We start from the raw sequence: 18,024 nt of genomic DNA on the forward strand, positions 1-18,024 counted from the left end.
CCGGCTTCTAGGAGAAGACGAACACTGACAGTATGACCTTGAGCCGCTGCATTTGATAAGGGGCCTGAGTGTTGCACATCCATGATATTGGGGTCAGCTCCCTGACTTAACAGAGTGACGATCGCTCGAGTGTCCTCTCTTGCTGCTGCCCAAGCTAGTGGAGTCCGGCCCATTGCATCAACAGCATTGATATCCTCAGGATGTTGAATAATCTCCTCCTCCAGGTTGTTCAGGGATATGCCTAGGACAATCTTGTGAGTCTGGGTAAAATTGGAGTTCTCGATGAACTCATCTAAATATCCGCCTTTTGTTATCGTGCGAAGAGCCTTGACGGCATTGTCTGGCAGCCCCCCTTCGAGAAGGAAATGGCAGGCTTTGTTTTTCGGACTATTGTCGCTTGCGGCGATGGGTCTGTAGTCTGGGTCTGCGCCAGCATGAATAAGGAACTCACAAGTCTCATATTGTTTTCCGTACAGCGCTCATCGAAGGACGGAATATCCTCGAGTAGTACTGACGTCCCGCGGAGAGGCGATGCCATGAGTAAAGAGATATTTCAAGCCCTCAATATCCCCGTTGAGAGCAAAGTTCACGCACTGCGCGGTGTCCGGCACTCGTCTCAGCGTATCCAACTGCAACAGTGATCCAACATTAGGCTGATAGCCCACCTGCATTCTAACAATTGTCGACGACCAGAAGCCGATCGGGAACCAGTACTCCAGGCTGACTTGAGTTGCTCGTGACTTTTGACAGGTATCGACAGTACATCTCGGACTAAAGGCGGGAACTCCAGAGTATCCGACAAAAAGCCGTCCAACAACCCGGTCAAGGAATGCAGGAGTCGCTGACTTCTTCTCACGATGGCATGCGCAAATGCACTTTGGTCCGCAGGTAACGATGAATGGTGCGACTCTCACACCGATACCCTCCGAGCGCGGGGAAGCGGGTAGCACGGTGGGTTTAGATATCCCTGGCAGTCTTCGACGAGGTTGAGATGCAATGTATGACGAGCCCACCTGGATGGTTTGGCTTTCACTGACTTGAAGGGCCTGCTCGCGAAGCATCTCTTCTACCCTTGCTATGCGCTCGTTAACTGCCACAAGAGCGCCGCTAAAATGGTTTTGCAACGCAACCTGTTGCTGCTGCATTGAATGTGCTGTTATTGTAGAAAACGACTCGATTTCCAGACGGATTTTCATCATATCATGCCTAGCATTCGAGGTCAGCTTCGGCAACAACCCACAATGTAAGACAATCCCATGTGAGGACACTGACGAGTTTGAAGCCCCGAGCATGATATTTAAGCTGCTCTTGATCGTTCGAAGATCATCTTGCAGCACCTGCAACTTGGTCTGCTCCTCCTTCCGCCAGGAAAGAACCAAAGATATGGGCACTCGTCCCGCACGACAGACAGCAGTGAGTTTGCAAACAATAGCCTTGAGCTCATTCAGCTTGGTATGTGCCTGCTTCAAGAGGTGGGGAATGGAGGATAGTTCCTTCTCTAGGAAGGTCTGCCGCTTTTTCACCACAAAGGCAACTTCCAGGAGGACTACTTCCAGATCAGCAACCTCATTGTTGACAGCGTGCAGCCGACCAGGCAGACACTTGTACAAGGATCGTAGTTCCGACAACTTGGAACAGACTTGAGCGGCTAATGTTGCGATCGCAATAACGCTGGAACTGATCGATAGTGGATCCATGGTTGGCAGCCGACCGAAGGATGAGCCGCCAGCGGAGTGAGCAGAGGCCGCAGAAATTCCGGGGGAGCACCCATGAGACTAGTGGTAGAGAACAAAAGTACCGTTCATCTGATGTTTACTGGTAGCGGAGTTCATCAATCCCGCTCTAGCAGATTGGGTTCGAATCCGAAGTTAGCCGGTCTCACAGCGGCTCGACAATCCAATCGTCAACTCCAGTCGGGTAATATTGAGTAACATAGATGTACCACCAACGCTAGCTGGGCTTGAGTTGCTAAGGCGTCTCTATTATGAGCAGCAAGAGTCTGCGCTTTCTCTGGTGGATTCTGCTCAAGTGAGAGGCTGTGGTGGCAGACTGCTGTAGCAGTCCTGATAGCACTTATCGTCCTCCATCCTTTCGGATCACATTATGAAAAGCACAGGGGTAGAAATTAAGGTTCAGAAAATGGATTACAGTAATTTCATTTGGGGGAGCCTTCCCACTTCTAGGTTTGTTCCGGATTAAGCTTCAGTCAAACGCGGATATTCGCGCCATTCTCGTAGAGTGGCTAGCAGTATACGAGCCTTGGCTACCACGGCCACTCCAGTCAAGATCTCCCATCTGCCCTCACCCCGACTACGGGTTATCGGCTGATCCCGTGAATAGCGCGATGGTCGGCTACTCTTCTCGGTGCCTGTCTCTCTGACAGCTACTGTTCTGTATGTTGTATGCCATCTGGTGCCGAGAATACCACAACCACGGGGATGGTGTGTGTGTTCCTCCTCGGCTTCCTCCGAAAGTTATATCACCAACATTCCAAAATCATCAAGCCAAGTTAGCGCAAAGGATGTTAGGGTACTTACCTGCCTTTTATGAAGCAATCAGGCAAGCTACGTAAATATCCGCGAAGACACCAGGAAGGATGCGGTTCGAAAAGCCAAGAGAGGTCATGTAGGACAAGGCTTTGGCCTACAAGAGTATCGCTGCTTTATTCTCTTTTAACTTTCTTTCCTTTGTTACACCCTTTTTTACAACCGTTTGTTGTCTCCTACTTCGGTCTGCCCCTCAGTTGTGAGACTCCCGTACAACACATCGCAACTCTCTCTTACTCTCCCTCTTTCAATTCTTGGGTGAACCCGCCTAAAATTGCAACATGAGATTCGGTCTAAATATTCACCTTCATCAAGTCCCAGAATGGGCGGAGCATCATGTTCCATACAATCGGCTCAAAAGACTGCTGAAGATCGCTGTTGAGAAAGCTACAGAGGAGCAAAGTCGCCCCGACTTCTCAGGTTCGTTACTTGAAAGAAACAAAAAATTATGATGATTACGTGTCTTAACTTTATACATGTCTTACCTGTTAATAGAAGTGCAATCATGCCTAGACCTGAGCATCGCAGGTCATCTTCGGTTTCGCAAAGAGCAAGAAAGCTATCTTCGAAAGCAAGCAGAAGAGATACAGGGCCATTACCGCATAAGCCTTTGCAACTTCGATACAGCTACGGCGTACAATCTCTCTCGGCTTGACATTGAGATCCTTTGCCAATCACTTTCTAGGTTAACTAAGGAAATTTCTCAACTGCAGCGGTACCAACGGTTGGACGTTGAAGCGGTTTCTCGTATCCACACAAAAATTAACAAATATCTGGGTAGGGAGAAAAACCGATCTGCTGGACGAGATGATCTGGACAAATTCAAGGAACAAAATACATCGAGGAAAGCTCTGGCTCGAAACCTTGGATTATGGATTGCTCATCTACAGGTGGCACTTTCAGATCCCAGCAGCAGGCCGGTCTACCCACAATCCCCACTTTATGAGGCACTACGGCAGGATCAACCTTCAATCGTGGTTTCTATGGTAGATGAGTCCTTACAGCAGAGCAAATCATCAGCGAAACCATTTCTCTTCCAGCTGCTGGAGCTAGCGGTATATGAACTGCGACCAAATACTGTCTACACTTTACTATTTGATGTGCTGCCTCAAAACGATATTCCCCTTCAGGCTGCATTATTGAATCGCTTGTTCACGGTTCTGGGTTACCGGAAGATGCAACTATCGGCGCCGTATTCCTGTATACTCTTTTGTAAAATCCGAGATCTGCTCAGCCAGGTGATTGGGGAGCTAGGGCCCAGATCAGAGGAGGTTCTGCTCTCGGAAGATACTCTCGGGCGCTTCCCTCTGCACTATGCTGCTTCATACGGTCTTTTATGGGAGTGCGTGGCAATATTTAATGTCGCTAAAAGCTGGAACAAGGCTTCCCAATGGTGCTTGATTATGCATACTGACAAACGAGACTGTTCACCTTTTGAGTATGCGGTTGTTGGCAACCACCGAGACGCCGTTTCATCTGTTCTGGTTTACTTGGAAAAAGTCCTGCACGCATCCGATAAGGACGACGGAATAGCACCATTGTTCAGTCGAACGCTATTTACTGTGTTGCACTACGATTATGAGGATCTGATTGCGGTCATCTCTCAGGCATGCTCTCGCTTTTGTCGGACGCCCAGGAACTGTGAAGGGGCCAGCCCACTGCATGTCGCCGCGCGTACCGGAAGGGCGGATCGCTTCAATAAACTGTTAGAAACCGTATGCGCCTCTGAGCTCAACTCGTTGGAGCCAATCTACGGTTGGACCCCGCTAGTTGTCGCCTGTGTCGAAGGTCACCAGAGTGTCGTCGCTGTGCTTCTCGAGCATGGAGCCGACCGGGACATCAAGGACCACCGCGGTTGGACAGCACAGGAGCATGCCGCTTTTCGGGGACATCTTGCTTTGGCGAAGGGAATGACAGGGCCATCCAAGTGGGAGCCCGGTACCGATGTGCTAACTGCCGCATCATTGGCGCAGCAGGATGACAATTTCAAGGCTCTACATCAACGGCCGCAACTGGTGGTTTACCTTGGCAGCTTGCAGGATGGAAAGCAGGTGAACCCATTTGAATTTCGAACACCATCACTGAAAACGATAGCCACGGGCAATGACCTTGCACTGAAAGTTTCTTCTCCTGGGAATGACTCTGCCCGTCAAATGAACATTTCCTTTCTCGGTGACACAGCTAACGAACCATTTATCTTCGAGCTTCCAACCACGGGCGAGGCAGAACTGCGCCTAGAACTCCTCGATTTAGGCGATGGTCATGACGGCCAAGCAGAGTTGCTTGGTGGTGGTACAGCGCTGCTGATAGACAATCTCAATTCCTTTGGTGAGAACCGGGAAAGTCTGGTGCGCGAGAGAAGTATTCCCATTCTCGAGAGTGGGTCATTCCAGGCTATAGCTACGGTGACCTTCACATTTCTTATAATCAAGCCATTTCAGCATCCCAGCATCCCCTCTGTGAGAGAATGCTTTCTCCGTCATGACGACTTTTGTCTCGTAGGACATCGAGGTAAGCATACAGGCTGAGGTGTATTTGCGGTCGCTGCTGACAATGTACAGGCTTCGGACAAAATGTTGCCGGGCATGACTATTTACAGTTGGGAGAGAACACAGTCGAGGTGAGTGTCAGTTTATCTAACTAGACTATATGCTCATTCTTCCCAGTCATTCCTATCAGCTGCCAGTCTGGGAGCTTCTTTTGTCGAGGTAATGTTGAACTTCCGTATTATAAGTTACTGGTCTAACGTGTTATAGTTTGGTATGTCATTTGCTGTCTATCTTTTACTATCATGTACATCATGTGCTAAAGTACTCCAGATGCTCAATTGACCAGGGACCTTGTACCTGTTGCATATCACGACTTTTCCTTGAGCGAGTCTGGGACTGACGTCCCAGTGCATGATGTGACTTTAGACCAGGTTAGCAGTATTACTTCTACGCACTACTTAAAAGTGATCTAACTTTCTAGTTCCTGCATGCGAGCAAGATACAATCCCCAATGGGCCATCCAACATCCATCATGGGAAGCAGGCACCACCATAAGAATTCACGCTCCAGGTCTCTTACCAGGGGCTACGAGCAAGGAGCGCAACAAATGCAAGAGAGGATGAGACACACGGTAGACTACATGAGCAAAGGTATCAAGCCCAACACCCGAGGCCACGTTATCCAGGATTCGTTTGCAACCATCGAAGAGCTACTGACTCAGCTACCGGAGAACCTTGGTTTCAACGTCGAGATCAGTGAGTCGTCTCCGTATCTCATCTCAGAGAACATTGCTGACAATGATTTAGAGTACCCCCGAATCCACGAAGCCACCGAAGCAGGGGTAGCCCCAGTAGCGATCGAAATCAACATATTCGTGGATAAAATCCTCGAGAAAGTATTCACCCTGGGGAACAGCAGAAACATTATCCTGTCCTCATTCACCCCCGAGATCTGCATTCTCTTGGCATTCAAACAGCAAACTATCCAGTCATGTACATCACCAACGCCGGAAAACCCCCAGTCACAGACAGAGAGAAGCGAGCCGGTAGCCTGCAAGCTGCAGTGCGATTTGCCCAGCAGTGGGGCCTCAATGGAATTGTTCTGGCCTCCGAGACTTTGATCATATGCCCTCGGCTGATCGGATACGTCCAGCGGTCGGGGCTCGTGTGTGGCTCGTATGGACCACTCAACAATATCCCAGAAAATGCCCAGGTGAGTGATATGACCCGGGGAGTAAGTCTGAAATATACTGACTCCGCCTACGTAGCTTCAAGTCGATGCTGGCATCAATATTCTGATGGCCGACCGGGTCGGGCTTATTGCCAAAGCACTGGAGGACCGGGATGGCGATGATCGGCGATTGAAGAACTAGCGGTTGCTCCGATCGGGTGCATAGATAGTGGCGACATAGATTATCAAGAATTTAAAGATCTTACGAAATGATTCCAAATCTACATATTTTGTATTTTCCATCATTCTAGATGCACTTGGTATTTCCGTGGAATCTAAAGAGTGTGTGGGAATGCCGAATGCCCACTGTGGGATATTCGCCGTTTCGGACCGCGGCGGATGAGGGTGGAGGGGCCCCGATCGGTGCCGTCGATCGTCAGCGATAAGGTGGTGATCCCAGGGGAGAGTGAAGTCATAGCTTAGTGGAAGATCTCTAAGTTAGTTAGTTAAGCAGTAGCATGATTTTAGTCAGTCGTGGCTAATCCGAATAGCTTCAGAATGGGCAGACTACTGAAGTGTACGTTGAGCGAAAAGGACGAGCCCCGAGAAAAGACGCAAGAGCCTAGCCTAGGCCAATTCTTGGGAGGGACAAAGGCAGCTTGAACCCTGAAAAGGGCAGGCTCCACTGGTTCGCCCATGCGATCATCCGTGGGTCTCCCTTGTTGCTCTGCCATGAAGCATTTCGACTATGGCGTCACCAGCCGAGCCTCCGCCAGGGTTCCTTTTGACATCAACTGTCCACACTTTTTGCTCTGTATTTTTTTGCTTGCGGCTGTTCTTTCTTTCCGCAATCATTTAGTTCTAGTTCCTCATCGATTGTCCTTGAACACATCAACGAAAGTCTCAACTTTTCCTATTGGCCGCACATGGTCGACTCCGTCTATCTCTGCTAGCAGAGATGCCGCATCAAGATGGCCCAACGGCCGACGACTGGCCGGACGAGCACATTGCTCAACAAACCACCAACAGCGCAGGTCATGGGCGGACTCCTCGGCGCGCGCATTATCATGAGAAGGGCCTGAATACAGGAGTCCGGGTAATGGGTGCGCACATTGTCTATCCCTCTAAATCTCACACTTCCTTCAATCCCAGCTACTAACTATCATGCATTCCACTAGACGATGGCCGCCTGGACATCAAGATCCGCGAACGCAAACCCTGGGTATCAAAAATCATCAAACACCTCCAACAACAGCCCGAACCCCTCCGAGAAGATCGCAAGCCATCTGTCTGCCTCGTCGAAGACGGGAAACCCCCCTGCGCCCTTAAACTCAACATTGTCATCCAAGTCGTCGGCTCCCGTGGCGACGTACAACCCTTCATTGCGCTAGGCAAAATCCTCAAATCCCACGGTCACCGCGTCCGTCTCGCTACGCATCTCGCCTTTCGTGAATCTATCGAGCATTCGGGTCTCGAGTTCTTCGATATCGGCGGTGATCCGGCCGAGTTGATGGCGTTCATGGTGCGGAATCCGGGCTTGATGCCGCATATGAGTACCTTGCGTAGTGGAGCTATCCCGCGCCGGAGACGCGAAATGAAGGCCATCTTCTCGGGTTGTTGGCGCTCGTGCTACGAGACGGGTGATGGGACCGGGATGCATCATATTCCGGATGATCCGTGGAGTGAGACGGCGGATTATCGTACGATGCCGTTCGTGGCGGATGCTATTATTGCGAATCCGCCGAGTTTTGTGCACTTGAGCTGCGCTGAGAAGTTGGGTATTCCGTTGAATATGATGTTTACGTGCGTATCCCCCTTTCAAAATCCAAGATGATTCAATGAGCTGATCAAATGGCTGTAGAATGCCCTGGTCGGCAACACAGTCTTTCCCTCATCCGCTGGCGACTATCCGCACGAAAAACACGAAGCCCTCCGCTGCTAATTTTGCTTCGTATGCCATTGTCGAGATCCTCATGTGGGAAGGCCTGGGAGATCTGATCAACTCTTTCCGAAAGCGCGAACTCGGGCTGGACCCGTTAGACGCTATTCGGGCACCGAGTATCGCACACCGATTGCGCATCCCATACACTTATCTGTGGTCACCAGCTCTCCTCCCAAAACCCGGAGACTGGGGAGATAACATAGACATCACCGGCTTCTCGTTTCTCTCTACCGCCTCAGACTACACACCCCCCGACGATCTGGCCAACTTCCTCGAATCCGGCCCTCCTCCAATATATGTCGGCTTTGGATCCATTGTCGTAGACAATCCGGGCTCACTAACGAAGAAAGTCTTCCAGGCCATCCGCGAAAGCGGGCAACGGGCGGTCGTCTCCAAAGGATGGGGTAACCTCGGAGCAGACGAAGACGAAATCCCAGAGAACATCTTCATGATCGACAAATGTCCACACGACTGGCTCTTCCAACACGTGTCCTGCGTTATTCATCACGGCGGAGCGGGCACCACAGCCGCCGGGCTAGTACTAGGTCGCCCGACTATCATCATCCCCTTTTTCGGCGATCAGCCGTTCTGGGGCTCGATCGTGGCTCGCGCTGGCGCTGGCCCGCTGCCTATCCCGCATAAGCAGCTAACGGTGGAGAAGCTAACGAAAGCGATTAAGCAAGCGCTTGAGCCAGAGACGTTAGAAAAGGCGAAAGAAATCGGAAGAGATATGCGTAAGGAGCGGGGGGTGCAAAATGCTGCTGCTAGCTTTTATCAACATCTAGATGTGCAGACTATGCGGTGCTCTATCTGTCCGAATCGGCCAGCTGTGTGGTGGGTGAAGCTTTCACATATCAAGCTGAGCACATTTGCTGCGGCGGTGTTGGTGGAGACTGGCTTGATTAGTCCGCGGAATGTTGTCCTGTATGTTCTGTGCAGTTTATCTCTTGTGCATCCAGGGTCTGTGACTAACGGAGGATGTAGATATCGGTCACGCGAATACGACACCAATCGAGATCCTCGGGGACCATTGTCAGCCGGTGCGGAGGTTCTCTATGGTATCGTCTCGGATTTCGTCACCAGCATCGCGGAGGCGCCTAGCGGAATGCGAGGCATATTCTCGACAACACATGAACGTCGACTCCACCACAAACATGATTGGAAGAAAGAGCTTCATCTGTCCTATCTCGATAAATCGTCCTTTCACCGCCACCGCCGTGGGCGAACAGAGACATCTCTCGATTCGGGCGTCGGGGCTGATATGATCCCGAATGGTGACAACCAACACTCGGTAACGGCGGATCAGAACCAATATGAGAATGGTGAACGCGAGCAACCTTCCTTCAACGAGAACTCTCGAGGTTCAATCGAATCCGACGAAGCCTACCACTCCGCTGGGGAAGATATAAGCCGAGATCAGGCCATTCCCGACCGACAGCAGAATGTAGACGGAGCCACCAACAGCCCCAGCGGTGGTGAATCATCCAGCCCGCACACAAGCAGCTCTGACACCGAGGCGTTCGACACAACGGATGATGATATGGGCGCGGAGCTTGATCTCGAGCGAACCATTACTCGTTTGCGAACGAGGGAAATGTCTCATACAAAGGAGATCCTAGCTGAGACGTCGTATCATAGCGCCCGTGCGACAAAGCATATTGCGAACTGGCTTATAAAATTGCCTACAGATCTGACCTTGAGTCTGACGAAGGGGTTTCACAATGCCCCCAAACTGTATCATGATACCTTAGTGGAGGATTCGCCACGAGTGCTTGGAGTGAGGAGCGGGTTCCGCGCTGCTGGGACGGTATGTTCTCTGGGTTTCCGGAAAAATGAGATGAGGTTGCTGATGAGTATAGGAATTCACGCATGGATTCTACAACGGCATTACTGGACTTGTCACACAGCCTGTGGTCGGGATAGAAAAGTCTGGTGCAAAGGGATTGCTGACAGGTATCGGAAAGGGCGTAGGTGGTGTCTTTCTCAAACCTACTGCTGGTGAGTTTCTCCTCGACAAAACTGGCGATGTCAGAGCTAACTGAAACCTACTTAGGCCTCTGGGGTTTGGCAGGCTACCCACTGGAAGGGATGCACAAGAGTCTCCGCAACTCACTCTCGCAGAGTAAAACGAAAGATATTCTAGCTTCGCGTATGCAGCAGGGTATTGAGGAGATGTGTGCGGCTACAACGCAAGAACGATCTGCGGTGATCCAGAAGTGGCACGAGTTGCAGAGGGCGGGGCTGGGACATATGAGTGAGCGCGAGCATGAGCATGGGCATCATGGTTCGTAGGCAGATATACCCGATGTATTATTACTGTGATTTTTTCCGTTTGATGTAAATTCCAGTCCTTGGTGTATAGCTATGTAAAAACAAATGTATACTAGGTGTCGATAACTGATAACGGTTCTTCGCGATATGTGATTGATAAGATAGGAGACTTTCGGATCATTTCTGTACAGCAGGGCTCGTTCTTCCGGAACTCAAGTAGTTAGCATCCTGCATGCTGTCAGCCTCGCTAGCCACAGAAATCTCACCTCGCATCGGTCTGTCAGGCATCTGACTTTCCCGATCAGGAAATTACCACTATCCGTCCTTGGGGCCTTCCATGGCAGATATTCACTCCGCTCAGCCACTTCCCCCCCACTTGAACCGTTCCTTCGTGAACTCTGCTCCTCGGGTCAGCCCAATCAAACCATTCACTTGGTCCCTTAGTGGCTGTGCTGTCGCTCTTCATTTCCGTCCCTGTGGCTGCGCCCGTCTGTAAGCTTCAGCAGTCAGATACTTAACGTCGCACACCCCCACTTCCTCAATCTCACTTCATCGTCATCATTAACCACTGTTTTCATCCTCAATCTGCAGTGATTTGAAAGAGAGAAGAACCATGTCATATCAGCAACCTTACGGACAGGGTCCGCCTCAGGGCTATAATCAATATCCCCCTGCAGGACAGTACCCGCCGCCGCAGGGACAGTATGGCCAGCACCAACAATATCCACAATATCCCCCGCAGGGTCCAGGCCCCTACCAGCAAAGTCCAAGCGCTCATCAGCCGCCTCAACAGCACGGTTCATACCCACCTCCAATGGCCGGTCATCATCCACAGCAAACACAATCACCATACCCTCCTCAGCAGCAACACCCACCACAGGGTGCCTCTCCATACCCACCTCCCATGAGCGGCCAACATCCCCAGCAGCCTGGTCCGTATCCTTCATACCCACCACCACAGCAGGGCATGGGATATCCGCATCAAGGCCCTCCATCCCAGCAGAGCTATCCACAAGGGCATCCTCCTCAGCCAGATTACCCGAATGCGCCGCAACAGCAATACCAATCCTTCCCTCCGGGCCCTCCAGGCCAACAACCACCACCGATGATGGGACCTGCAGGGGCAGGCGGACCCTACCCCAACTATCCCCCACAACAAGGCCCCATGCCCTCCCGTCCCTCCCCCGGCTATGACCCTACCTTCCTTGCCCCAGGGACAGCATCCAACGAAGCTGAAGCTCTCCGCAAAGCCATGAAGGGCTTCGGAACGGACGAAAAAGCGCTCATTCGCGTCCTGACTAGCACTACCGACCCCAATCGAATGGCGCTTATCCGCCACACCTACGAAAAGATGCACAACCGATCCCTAACCAAGGACCTGAAGTCCGAGACCTCGGGATCGTTCGAGACCATTCTCGTTTCGCTCGCCACAGGACCATTGGAATCAGATATTACGTACCTCCACGACGCGATGAGCGGGCTGGGTACGAACGAAAAGGGATTAAACGATGTCCTTCTAGGACGGAGCAATGCTGATCTGCACGCCATTCAGCGCGCCTACCGGGACAAATACCACAAGTCGCTTCTGGATGACATCAAGGGTGAACTGAGCGGGAAGACAGAGCGGTTCTTCGTGATGCTTCTCAACGCGAGTCGCCCCGAACCGGGAACTCCCTTTGATCCGCGCGGCGTGGATACCGACGTGAGAGAACTCCACCGTGTAACCGCTGGGAAGATGGGAACAGACGAGGTCGCTCTTTTCGGTATCTTCATGAACTCGTCCGATGAGAGGTTGAATGTGTTGGCTGGGGAGTTCGAGAGGATGTATCATGTCTCTCTTGAGAAGGTCATTCGAAGTGAGTTTTCGGGGCATTTGGAGGATGCGCTGGTTACGATGTTGCGGGTAGCGAGGGATCCGGTCTCATTCCATGGTGCAACTTTGAAGGAGTGTTTCTTTGGGTCCAATGGGGTTAATGAGAAGAGGCTGGTGTATTGGACTGTCAGGTTGCATTGGAATCCGGAGTACTTCGCGAGGGTGAAGGGAACGATGGGAGGGAATATGCGCTCATTGGTGAAGAGTTATGTTTCGGGTGGGGATTTTGAGGATGCGATGATGGCGGTTTGCTCTCATTAATGATAATTTCTATTTTTAATGGTGTATGTTGAATGGTGGCTTTTTTATTACCAATGAGATGATCATGAGGTCTTTACTTCGATGTGCTGGTGTACTAGTCTTTCAGTATTAGGCTTGTTGAAGCCGTAGTGACGAGCAATATATATCCTGAATGACCTGCAAGGGAATGGTACTATGCCGAGGAAGAAGATTCGGATACGATCCAATCTGACATTGTGAAGCAGTCCATGATGCCGAATAGACCGATTAGATGCAAGTCTAAGTAGATATACATACCCAGATATTTAAATAATGCTTAATACAATGGACCCAGCTCAGCTATTCCTGAGACTGAGCGTGTTACGGTGATAGTATGCTTTGCGGCCCTTATGTATTATAAGTAAAAGCCATTACCATAACAGCGGCAAGGTGGCCGAGCGGTCCAAGGCGCCAGGTTAAGGTTCACCTTAACAGTCAGCTTCCGAGCTTCCTGGTCATCGTAAGATGGCGTGGGTTCGAATCCCACCCTTGTCACTTCTTTTTGTCTTTTTGCTACTGCCGCCTCGCTGCGTTTTCCTTCCTTATGTATGGTTTTATCTTCTGTTTTGGGATTCTTCTTGATGAAGCGACCGCTGAGTCCGTTCTTTCGCATCTAATTAGCACACTGGCCAGGCTAACTCCGAAACCTCCTACCCTTGGTCATCACATCCGCACCTCTAGTAGCATTTCTTTCCCACATCATCCCGTGGGACTTGCCGATTCGTTCATGCCTCTTGTCATTAGACACAATATCAGGTGCCGCAACGATACGCGCCTACGTCCGTAAAAAAAGTCTCGTCCCCCTGTATATATAGTTAGCCAAGCCCTTGTCATTTTAGTCTTTATACTCTATGCTGTCTTAGCTTCCATCCTCATGCATACACCTTTGACATCAAAATCTCCTTGAAAGTGCCCAAGTCAATGAAGTAGCCCGGTTAGCTCCATCCCTGCATTTTATCAGACCCATCATCACACCATTGACCTATCCAGATCTATGTATAGTGCTGCCATCCTACAGACTAATGGATGAAAGTATCAACGTAAGCTAATCTTGTTGCTCTATACAATGTAGCTAAAATAATGACGCAGGCTCCGGAATTGACCCCCCGAACCTGACGTCCACGTGGCGCATGGCTACCATTTCCATCTCTGAGGCTGGGTACTACTGTGCCCTGGTTGAGTAGAAGTCACTCCAATCACCGTTCATCTCTATACTTCAGCCCTAAACCTTTACAGGCGATAATATCTCATCTTATCGTACCGTGTTATATTACGCTTCATGGACAATACCATTGTCGATCCGAACAAAGAGTCTTTCTCGACATGTCAATATACTAATTCCCTTTGTTCGATAAATTCCCTACAGTCTGTCAAATCTACTATAATTGGTTTAATCCGGGAATTTCCTCCATATAAGTCTTAAAATGCGAGAACTGAAAGGGGATACATTTCGAGACATAAAGAGCTATAAAACCCTGCTGCAAGTGTAACATGTCCCTCGAAACTCGAGACGCACACATACGGACCGCCGCGCCCCTCTGGGCGCTATCCATGGTCCAGGGCTCCGACCTGTTGTATAACGTGAATCATTCCTCAAAGCATGTTCTCCAGTGTATGACGGTATTCTGGCATCGTCGACACAGCTGAAGACTTTTTAGCCAGCGGGAACATAAGTCGCAGGAATCCCACAGCTGTAACCCCCTGCTGTCTCCGTCTGCAACTCTCTGCTAAGAATTCAGACTCCACTATACACCCTCAGCACAAGCAACTTCTTTCAAATTTGTTATGTTCGACAAATTCCTATCACTATATTCTACCCTCACCTTATACTTTCCATTTGTGGAACAAACCCACAGCCAAAGAGACACTATGCAGTACCCCAACATGCATGTTGCCACTGCGCAGTCATCTGCTGCTGATCTCCCAGTCGCTCCTGCACCCGCAGTGAAGACTACCATTCAACCCACCAAAAGAATCTATCCACGCAGTTTCTTCTATCAAAGAGGGAAGTACTGGACGAATGAGCAAGTGCACGCTCTCAACTGTGTCTCCGAAAAGAATGTCACTCCCATCGACCTACTTGGGAAATCTTTTCCTACCGACGAAAAGATTCTCAAATGTATGCCATCCTCCTTATGATAAAGACAACTGACTAGATAATAGCTAACATATTTGACCGCACAGCTTTTGCAAAGCTGAACGAAGATTTCATCACCCCCAGCAAGCAAGAAATCTTGGACTACCACTATAAACCGCACGAGTCCCCAATAAGGAAGAATGATATCCTTACCATTTTTCTCACCTTATCCTGGATCCACGACTTGGACAAGGACTGTGACTATGTCCCACCCACCATCGACTCCACCTTGAGCATCCTCGGTCTCCGTATGGACATCTTCAGGGCAAACTTGTAAGGGTCACTGCCATCCACAACAAATGAAGAGCAGCAACTAATGTTCAAACCATAACAGCATCATCGACAAATATTCTATCCCATACAATCTCGCCAAGTTAAACATGAAGGGTGTTCTCCTCTGCGACGGCGGAATATTTTGCCCTGACGACAAATGGAGACAATGTCCCTTAGTCGTGCTTTTGGTATGCCCTTCCTCCTACTCATAACCTACATACCTACTCAGCATACAATAACTAATATGAAACATCATATAGGACACATACGCCCTATCCAAGAGACAAGCCCGTAACAACTTATTTTCATGCCTTCTCCTACCCATGGCTGTGAAATATGAACAGGGCCAGAAGCGCGATCCATACGTGTCTTTCTGCATTACGGCTAATCTCTCCAAGTACCGGGTTACTCGGGCCGAGGCGCCACATACCTACTTTGAAGATCTGCGGCAAGGCAGACGCATGGAGGACAAGCTAGTCATGAAGGGAACCAGAGAGTATGATCTGCTGAAGGTGGAAGATCGAGATGAGTTCTTGAAGGTTTATTGGGGTATTTGTTCGTTTTTGGTGAAGAGCCGCGAGGAGGGGATGTGATGGTGTTGCTTCTATTGATGATTTTGGAATCTTTCTATGTTTTCTATTTATGTTTGGTGTTCTGCTATGTCTGTCTCTGTTTAGCGTTTGGTTTACTACGTTCCAAGCGATAGCGATCTGTCCTGTCTCGAGTAATATGTCTTCTAAATCGATTAGTTAATGATCGGAGTGAGAAGTCAAAACCACTCTTGGTCGAAGTGAGCCGTCAAAATCACTTCCTACTACAACCAATATGAGCTACTGTCGTGCTTTGATTAAAATGTTTCTATTGTTCAACTAAGACCTAATTGCTGGTTACATCCACATCCACCCAACAACTAAATCTCTTCCCTCCCCATATCGAGCTCGACTCGACTTAGATCCAAACCAATCCTCGAATCACAGCAAATCGATGCTTGATTTACTGGGACGCAACGCACTGGTAGTAGTAAGGGTTCCACTTCTTGCAGACAGAGCCGCTCTCGCAAGTAGTAGGGCCAGTGTGGTCGATACCACCGCAGCGCTCGTACTGCTTAGCAACACCGCCGGCGGAAGCGCTAGCGCTGGCACTGACAACGGGAACGACGCTAGAAGTAGCAGCGGGGGCAACGACACTGGAGGTAGCAGCAGCAACCTGGGAGTTGGACTTGGTCTTGTTCTTGCAGGCAGTCTTGGAGGACTTCTTGGAAGAGGTGGCGAAGGTGGTGGGGGCGGCCTGGGCCTGGCTGGTCACAGCGGAGGTGGCCTGCTGGACAGGGGCAGCAGAGCTGACGACGGGAGCGGCAGCTTCGGTGGTAGCAGCAGCAGCAGCAGAGGAAGAGACCTCAACGGCAGCCTGGGTAGCGGGGGTGGTGGCAGCGACGGCAGAGGTGGTAGCAGCAGCAGCCGAGGAGACAGCAGCGGAAGAAGATCCGGAGCTGGAGGAGCCAGAGCTGGAGCCATCCCAGACATCCGGGCCGGGGATGGGGTAGCTGTCGAAGGAGTTGTAGATGTCGAAGAGGATACCGGGGTCAGTGGCGGTGTAGACACCGGGGATGGAGACACCGGAGGGAAGCTCGTTGGAGCCGTCGGAGGTGACCTTGAACTGGACACACTCCATGTAGAACTGGGCACCACCCTCGCGGTTACCCTCGTGGAGGGCGATGATCTCAGGGCGGAAGAGGTAGTTACCGGCCGGAACGTCGGGAACGGTGATGTTGTGCTTGCCCTTGTTGGCGATCAGGATGTCGGTGGCCCACTCATCGGAGCTCTTGTGGTATCCATCCTCAGCGATCTTGACCCAGTTGTTGCCGTTGGAGCCCTTGGCCGTCGGGGCCATGTAGACCTGGACGGGACCCTTGTGGGAGGAGGCGATGATGTCGTCAGAGTCGGAGCGGTCGCTGTGGTGCCACTCAAAGGTGACAACGTCACCGGCCTTGACGGAGAGGGTCTTGGAAGCAGCCTGGTCACCGTTGACGTTGCAGGTCATGTCGGTGGAGGTGACGTCGGTGACGGGGCTGTTGCTGGGGGGAGAGCGGATGTAGCCATCGTCGGTGTTACCGAGACCCTGGTCCTCGCCGTTGATCCAGACGGCCTGGACGGTGGTGTGGGCGGAGGCCAGCTTGGAAGCCGCTGCCAGAGCGAGCAAACTGTAGGTGGTAGTCTTCATAGTGGTAGGTGAAATGAAGGTGATTTGAAGTTAGGGTTAAAGAATGAATGTGTGGTAGAAAGGAAGGGAACGTAGTTCGCAGATGAGAAAGTAAGAAAAAAGAATGTACAGCTATCCTGGCTGATGAAAAGAATGCTTGGGGAGAAGATTGAACAGCAGGTTCGCAGAGAGTGTTTTATATCAGGGCCCTGGCAGGGGAATGGTGATGGGATACCGGTTGAGCGGCGAAGGAGATGCGGGCCCTGCCAAGCCAGACGTTTCATCTTAATGCGATCCGGCCGCGATCCACGCTCCACAGAACGGGGTCAACTGGACCCTGGCGGAGTGCATTACCAGGCCATCCGCCGGTTGCCAAGGACCACTGCTACAGCGGCGCCTTGGCTTCATTTTGCAGGCGCGTAGAGGGAGAGACACGGGTCATGTCCCTCTTCTTGGCCTGGCTAGTCTTACTCTCAGACACCCCCTCATACTGTGATAGTCAGACCAGTAGCTGGCTCAACGGCCAATCCGGGAAAATCCCCGGCGTTTAGCCTTAAGCATGTCGGACCTTAATCTTGTTGCGGCCTTGGCTTCTTGCTGCAAAAGCTTTCTGTCAGCTTCCAGGGTGGGGACTTTGGCCTAAACGGTGTCGCTGGTTCCAAGAACTTGCCCTATATTCTAAGGATTGATGTATATTAGCCCCTGGTCAATTAGAAATCCAGTCAAGGGATTGTTCAATCTCCGTGTGTGCTCAGAGGGTGTTCACAAGGACCCTGTTCATGAAACGGCAGTGTTGGTGAACGACTTGCCGCTGATGGATCTCAGGTCTCGGCTGATAGCCTGTT

The 18,024-nt window shown here is 50.8% G+C and overlaps 5 protein-coding genes and 1 non-coding gene across 6 annotated transcripts; 5 read left to right on the forward strand and 1 right to left on the reverse strand.

Annotated features, from left to right (window-relative positions):
• Positions 1-2,751: 2,751 nt before the first annotated feature.
• BO85DRAFT_512663 (ankyrin repeat-containing protein) lies at positions 2,752-6,407 on the forward strand (the record flags this gene model as incomplete). The annotated part of the gene is made up of 9 exons (XM_025664668.1): positions 2,752-2,966; positions 3,042-5,057; positions 5,108-5,166; positions 5,213-5,259; positions 5,358-5,466; positions 5,517-5,790; positions 5,842-6,027; positions 6,057-6,247; positions 6,303-6,407. Exons 1-9 carry the CDS (start codon positions 2,828-2,830, stop codon positions 6,405-6,407), a joined length of 3,126 nt encoding a protein of 1,041 aa, XP_025516419.1. The 5' UTR covers positions 2,752-2,827.
• Positions 6,408-7,163: 756 nt separating this feature from the next.
• Positions 7,164-10,452, forward strand: BO85DRAFT_512666 (putative UDP-glucose,sterol transferase; the record flags this gene model as incomplete). The annotated part of the gene is made up of 7 exons (XM_025664669.1): positions 7,164-7,308; positions 7,384-8,008; positions 8,067-9,071; positions 9,132-9,469; positions 9,602-9,954; positions 10,007-10,145; positions 10,201-10,452. The coding sequence occupies 7 exons, from the start codon at positions 7,164-7,166 to the stop codon at positions 10,437-10,439; spliced, it is 2,844 nt and encodes a 947-aa protein (XP_025516420.1). The 3' UTR covers positions 10,440-10,452.
• A 526-nt stretch (positions 10,453-10,978) lies between these two features.
• Positions 10,979-12,602, forward strand: BO85DRAFT_448536 (Annexin). The gene has a single exon (XM_025659958.1). The coding sequence runs from the start codon at positions 11,032-11,034 to the stop codon at positions 12,550-12,552; it is 1,521 nt and encodes a 506-aa protein (XP_025516421.1). The 5' UTR covers positions 10,979-11,031; the 3' UTR covers positions 12,553-12,602.
• A 352-nt stretch (positions 12,603-12,954) lies between these two features.
• Positions 12,955-13,065, forward strand: BO85DRAFT_t130. The gene has a single exon. It is a non-coding gene; the product is annotated as a tRNA-Leu (tRNA).
• A 1,374-nt stretch (positions 13,066-14,439) lies between these two features.
• BO85DRAFT_487225 (uncharacterized protein) lies at positions 14,440-15,573 on the forward strand (the record flags this gene model as incomplete). Its single annotated transcript, XM_025663438.1, has 4 exons — positions 14,440-14,689; positions 14,755-14,980; positions 15,042-15,168; positions 15,241-15,573. The coding sequence occupies 4 exons, from the start codon at positions 14,440-14,442 to the stop codon at positions 15,571-15,573; spliced, it is 936 nt and encodes a 311-aa protein (XP_025516422.1).
• Positions 15,574-15,917: 344 nt separating this feature from the next.
• eglD (putative endoglucanase) lies at positions 15,918-17,334 on the reverse strand. The gene is made up of 2 exons (XM_025656967.1): positions 16,233-17,334; positions 15,918-16,121 (listed from the first exon to the last, which is right to left on the reverse strand). Exons 1-2 carry the CDS (start codon positions 17,198-17,200, stop codon positions 15,974-15,976), a joined length of 1,116 nt encoding a protein of 371 aa, XP_025516423.1. The 5' UTR covers positions 17,201-17,334; the 3' UTR covers positions 15,918-15,973.
• Between the last annotated feature and the right edge of the window lie 690 nt (positions 17,335-18,024).

This window comes from Aspergillus piperis (assembly GCF_003184755.1).
Source record: "Aspergillus piperis CBS 112811 unplaced genomic scaffold BO85scaffold_7, whole genome shotgun sequence".
Classification (NCBI taxonomy): domain Eukaryota; kingdom Fungi; phylum Ascomycota; class Eurotiomycetes; order Eurotiales; family Aspergillaceae; genus Aspergillus; species Aspergillus piperis.

Coding starts and splice junctions, on each gene's coding strand:
- BO85DRAFT_448536 (XM_025659958.1), top strand. CDS start 11,032: ATGTCATATCAGCAACCTTACGGACAGGGTCCGCCTCAGGGCTATAAT.
- eglD (XM_025656967.1), bottom strand. CDS start 17,200: ATGAAGACTACCACCTACAGTTTGCTCGCTCTGGCAGCGGCTTCCAAG. Junction 16,122..16,232: donor TTCGCCACCTCTTCCAAGAA/GTCCTCCAAGAC, acceptor TCCCGTTGTCAG/TGCCAGCGCTAGCGCTTCCG.